General features: G+C 52.1%; 1 protein-coding gene across 1 annotated transcript in view; it reads right to left on the reverse strand.

The window, feature by feature from the left end:
- Window positions 1-5,470, reverse strand: part of THAP12 (THAP domain containing 12) — a 65,893-nt gene extending 60,423 nt beyond the window's left edge. The window contains exon 1 of the mRNA XM_089676735.1: window positions 5,277-5,470. Coding sequence (XP_089532861.1) covers window positions 5,277-5,470 — 194 coding nt within the window. The remainder of the gene's footprint in view (window positions 1-5,276) is intronic.
- Window positions 5,471-6,000: the final 530 nt, after the last annotated feature.

Raw genomic sequence — 6,000 nt, forward strand, 5'->3', positions numbered from 1 at the left:
TTACCAGGTTTGCACACATCTCAGGACAGATTTTGGTTCACTCTGCTTTACAGATCTTCTCTAAATCCTTAGGCCCCTTTCACACGAACAGACTGACGAGGTCTGCCTGTCCGTTTTTCATGAGGACCCAATCGGTCCATTCATAGACTTCTATGGAACGGTGGTTGTCAGCGGACAATAATCCGCTGACACCTGCTGGCATCCGATCTGATCCTGTATGCCAAAAACAGAGGGATGGGGATCCGTTCCCCAATCCGTCCAGCGGATCAAGCGGTCCGTTTCCATTTGACCGTCTGTGTCTGATCTGCAGTAGCAGAGCAGAGACCTGTCATCCACCTGCACGGGAAGAGGTGGGGGCTGGGGAATCAGCGGAGAGATTCCCCCCCCTGAGCAGGTGGATCACGCTGACTGATCCGCCCTGCCTCAAAGTGGCCTTCAGCTTTCTTGGCTGTCGCTTGGCAACAAGTTTCAGCTCCCTACATAAATTCTCTATAGGGTTAAAGTTTGGAGACTGGCTAGGCCACTCCATGTCCTTAATGCGCTGCTTCTTGAGCCATTACTTTGTTGCCTCGGTGGAATGTTTTGGGTCAGTCATGCTGGAACACCCATCCATGACCCATCTTCCTAGATTGTAAGCTCCAAGGAGCAGGGCCCTCGAACCCCTCGTGTATCGAATTGTATTCATACGGTGCTGCCTCCCATTGTAATGTACAGCGCTGAGCAAACCGTTGGCGCTATATAAATACTGTATAATAATAATAATCTTCCGCATTCTGGATGAGGGAAGAAGGTTCTCATCCAAGATTTTACAATACATGACCCTGTCCATTGGCCCCTCAATGCAGCAAAGTCGGCCTGTACTTTTAGCAGAGAAAAAGCCCCAAAGCATAATGTTTTCACCTTCGAGCTTGACTGTAGGGATGGTGTTCTTAGGGTCATAGTCAGCATTTTTTTCCCTCCAAACACAGCGAGTCGAGTTAATGCCAAAGAACTCAATTTTGGTCTCATCTGACCCCAGCACTTTCTCCCAGTCCTTCTCTGAATCATTTAGATGTTCATTATCAAACTTCAGATGGGCCTGTACATGTACCTTCTTGAGGGGGACCTGGTGGGTGCTACAGGATTTCAATCCATGGTGGCATATTGTGTTACCAATGGTTTGTTTGGCTACTGAGATCCCAACTGCCTTGAGATCATGGACAAGCTCCCCCCATGTAGTTCTGGGCTGAACCCTCACTTTTCTCATGATTATCCTTACCCTATGAGGCGAAATCTTGCATTGAGCGCCAGACTGAGGGCGGTTGATGGTTATTATGTATTTCTTCTATTTGCAAATAATCGCTCCAACAGTTGTCTCCTCACCAAGCTTCTTGCTGATGGTCTTGTAGCCCATTCCAGCCTTGTGCAGGTCTACACTCTTATCCCTCACATCTTTTGACAGATCTTTGGTCTTGCCCATGGTGGTGAGGTTTGAATGGAAGAAAGATTCTGTGGACAGATGTCTTTTATACACACGAGTTGTTGTTAGGAGCACCTTCTTACATTGACAGGACTAATCTGTGTACCACATAGCTAGTCTGTGGGAGCCAGAATTATTGTTGGTTAGTAGGGGATCAAATACTTATTTTACTCACTGAACTGCAACTCCATTTATAACATTTGTATCGTGTGCTTTTTCTAGATTTTTGGTTGATGGTCTGCCTCTACATTTAACCTCCTTAGCGGTATTCCCGAGTGTAGCTCGGGGTAAAATTTGAGTACCAAGAGCGGTAACCCCGAGCTACACTCAGGCTTACCATGCGGCATTGCTCAGGGAGTCCCTGCAGCACTTACCTTGTCCTTCGCTCCCGCGATGTGTCCCCTGCAGCGTCCCCGGCCATCTCCTCCGGCCGATGCCGGCATCCGGTCCCTGTGACGTCGGGACGTACGGGCGCCGGAACCGGCGGCCAATTTGAAATTTTTTAAAAATTTCATTTTTTTTTTAAATGATTATTACATAGAAAAACATTGCTGTCTCAATGCATTTCACATACATTTTGTCCCGAGTGCTTTGTCCTGTGCCCTGCCTGCATTTTTACTGTTCTTTCTGCCTGGAAACTGAGAAATGTCCACGGCGTCCAAAAAGTGTCCCTTTAGGTCAAAATCGGTTTTAGACCGGCTAGAGAACAGCGATAGTAAATCAGAACCACTTGCAGAATTGAGTGATAATGATTCGTGGGGGAAATTCATCATCAGACACTGAAAACGATTTTGCGACTTTGCTCAGCGATGTGCGAACTTGGCGCTATATTTCAAATTTCAGTGTTTTTGGTTTGATTATATTATTGAATTAAATGTATTATATTATTTTTTATGATTATTTATTAAATTATAATTTATGAATTCGGGTTTAAAATTTTATCATATCCGGAATGTTTACTAGACTCTTGTTTGGACAGATTTCAGTGAGTTATTCCTAAAAATTACAGGCCTACAATAAAAAAACTACATATTTCCATGCAAAAAAATGTACCGCTTTGAGCACAAAAAAATCAGAAATAATCATATCGCTAGGGAGGTTAAAATACACCTATGATAAAAAATGATAGACCCTTCATTTCTTTGTAAGTGGGCAAACGTACAAGATCTGCAGGGGATCAAATAATTATTTTCATCACTGTACCTAGGTCAAATTCCAAAGTTTTTTTTTAAATCAGAAAAGTGTGTTATATAATCCGCTGGTGCTACCATTGACTTTGAAATTTGACCAATCAAGCCTTCAATTTCACCTCAGGTTGCTACAGAAAAGAAATGTTGTGGCTGGGAATCTTCTATTCTTGTCAGGTCACAGCTCACGCTCATTTGTTTTTCGATTATATTTCTCACACGATTCTCCCATCATTGATGTGAAGTTCGTTAGTTTTTTACAAAAATTTTCAACACGGCCGATCGCTCAAAATTGAAGGCCGCGTGAAAATCTGCCATTGCTGAAGCCCACCAATGGTGAGAAACTTAAACGAAAATTCATAATTACGATTTTCAAAAGAAAATTTGCTTAAAATTTGACCGTCAGCCTCTGTCCTGCCCAGAGCACATCAGCCCGCACCCAGGACGCCCTTCAGCCTCCATCAGCCAGCACCCGGGACGCCCGCCAGCCTCCATCAGCCAGCACCCGGGACGCCCGCCAGCCTCCATCAGCCAGCACCCGGGACGCCCGCCAGCCTCCATCAGCCAGCACCCGGGACGCCCGCCAGCCTCCATCAGCCAGCACCCGGGACGCCCGCCAGCCTCCATCAGCCAGCACCCGGGACGCCCGCCAGCCTCCATCAGCCAGCACCCGGGACGCCCGCCAGCCTCCATCAGCCAGCACCCGGGACGCCCGCCAGCCTCCATCAGCCAGCACCCGGGACGCCCGCCAGCCTCCATCAGCCCGCCCGCCAGCCTCCATCAGCCCGACATCAGGATGCCCGCCAGCCTCCCATCAGCCTGCATCCGGGACGCCCGCCAGCCTCCCATCAGCCTGCATGCGGGACGCCCGCCAGCCTCCCATCAGCCTGCATGCGGGACGCCCGCCAGCCTCCCATCAGCCTGCATCCGGGACGCGCCCGCCAGCCTCCATCAGCCTGCATCCGGGACGCGCCCGCCAGCCTCCATCAGCCTGCATCCGGGACGCCCGCCAGCCTCCATCAATCTGCATCCAGGACGCCCGCCAGCCTCCATCAACCTGCATCCAGGATGCCCGCCAGCCTCCATCAACCTGCATCCAGGACGCCCACCAGCCTCCATCAACCTAAACTGAGGACACTCACCAGTACCCAGGTCGCCCACCAGCTCCATCAACCTGCATCCAGGTCACCCACCAGCTCCATCAACCTGCATCCATGTCACCCACCAGCTCCATCAACCTGCATCCAGGTCACCCACCAGCTCCATCAACCTGCATCCAGGTCACCCACCAGCTCCATCAACCTGCACCCAGGTCATCCACCAGCTCCATCAACCTGCACCCAGGTCACCCCCCAGCTCCATCAACCTGCACCCAGGTCACCCATCAGCTCCATCAACCTGCATGCAGGTCACCCACCAGCCGCCATCCAGTACCCAGTTCGCCCACCAGCTCCATCAACCTGCATCCAGGTCACCCACCAGCTCCATCAACCTGCATCCAGGTCACCCACCAGCTCCATCAACCTGCACCCAGGTCACCCCCCAGCTCCATCAACCTGCACCCAGGTCACCCCCCAGCTCCATCAACCTGCACCCAGGTCACCCACCAGCTTCATCAACCTGCATCCAGGTCACACACCAGCTCCATCAACCTGCATCCAGGTCACCCACCAGCCGCCATCCAGTACCCAGTTCGCCCACCAGCTCCATCAACCTGCATCCAGGTCACCCACCAGCTCCATCAACCTGCATCCAGGTCACCCACCAGCTCCATCAACCTGCATCCAGGTCACCCACCAGCTTCATCAACCTGCATCCAGGTCACACACCAGCTCCATCAACCTGCATCCAGGTCACACACCAGCTCCATCAACCTGCATCCAGGTCACCCACCAGCCGCCATCCAGTACCCAGGTCGCCCACCAGCTCCATCAACCTGCACCCAGGTCGCCCACCAGCTCCATCAACCTGCATCCAGGACGCCCACCAGCCTCCATCAACCTGCACTCAGGCCGCCAACCAGCCTCCATCCAGCACCCAGGTCGCCCACCAGCTCCATCAACCTGCACCCAGGTCGCCCGCCAGCCTCCATCAACCTGCATCCAGGACGCCCGCCAGCCTCCATCAACCTGCATCCAGGACGCCCGCCAGCCTCCATCAACCTGCCAGTACCCAGGTCGCCCACCAGCTCCATCAACCTGCATCCAGGTGACCCACCAGCTCCATCAACCTGCATCCAGGTCGCCCACCAGCTCCATCAACCTGCATCCAGGACGCCCACCAGCCCACATCCAGGTCACCCACCAGCTCCATCAACCTGCATCCAGGTCGCCCACCAGCTCCATCAACCTGCATCCAGGACGCCCACCAGCCCACATCCAGGTCACCCACCAGCTCCATCAACCTGCACCCAGGCCGCCCACCAGCCTCCATCCAGCACCCAAGATACCCCAACCCGGCTGCCATTCAGTACTCAGGATGTCCACCACCCTCCATGGAGCAGCCCGGACACCCATGATCTGCTGTTCAGCACCCTGGTCACATGCCAGCCTCCGTCCAGTAGACAGACACCACACACCATGCAGGTTATCCTCATCTACCCCCATGAGGTGATGACCCCTCCCCCTCACCTGCCGGGGTCCCGGGGAAAGCGGAAGAAGGCCAGGTCAGACTGCGTGCTCTTGCGGGTGCAATTGGGGGCGGCGCAGAAATTCGGCATTGTCGTCCTATATCGGGTCACCCTCCGCCTTCCTCCTGACAGAGCGGCCCACCGGCTCCACACTGCTGTGCGCGGCCTGGAGGATTCACACACCCTCCCCAGCATGCACCGCGCCCCGGTCCCGCCTCCCTATCTAACGCTCTATGGTACAGGGATCGCAAGCCGTGCACCGACCATAGAGACGTGCGAGAGACGGCTAGAGCGGCCCTTCATTGGAGGACCCGACTGTGCTGTGGCCTGCTCTCTGTATAGAATATCAGTGTGCACGTTGTCAGCACTCAGTATCTGTAAAAGTGCTACTAATAAAATGACAGAATAATAACAAAAAAATAATAATATGATAGTCCTGTGATAGTTGTCATAATGTACTATATGAAAAGCAATTGTAATAACCTTCAACACCAGGCCTTTTCTGACACTTTGTTTATGAAAAGGTAAATATCAGGGATTTGTGGGTAGAAAATTACTTAAAATGCTGAAACATTATATTTTGCTTTTAAAGCAGAGATCCTGGAGAATAAAATGGTGGGTTTTGCCATTTTTTATGTCACACTGTATTTGCACAGTGTTTTGGGGGGGGTGTCACGGTATGGGAGCGTGCCAAGTATTAATCCCCTTATTAATGCCTTGTATCA

Source organism: Staurois parvus, unplaced genomic scaffold (assembly GCF_062004578.1).
Source record: "Staurois parvus isolate SC_StPar_1 unplaced genomic scaffold, SC_StPar_1.0 ptg000173l, whole genome shotgun sequence".
In the NCBI taxonomy this organism is placed as follows: domain Eukaryota; kingdom Metazoa; phylum Chordata; class Amphibia; order Anura; family Ranidae; genus Staurois; species Staurois parvus.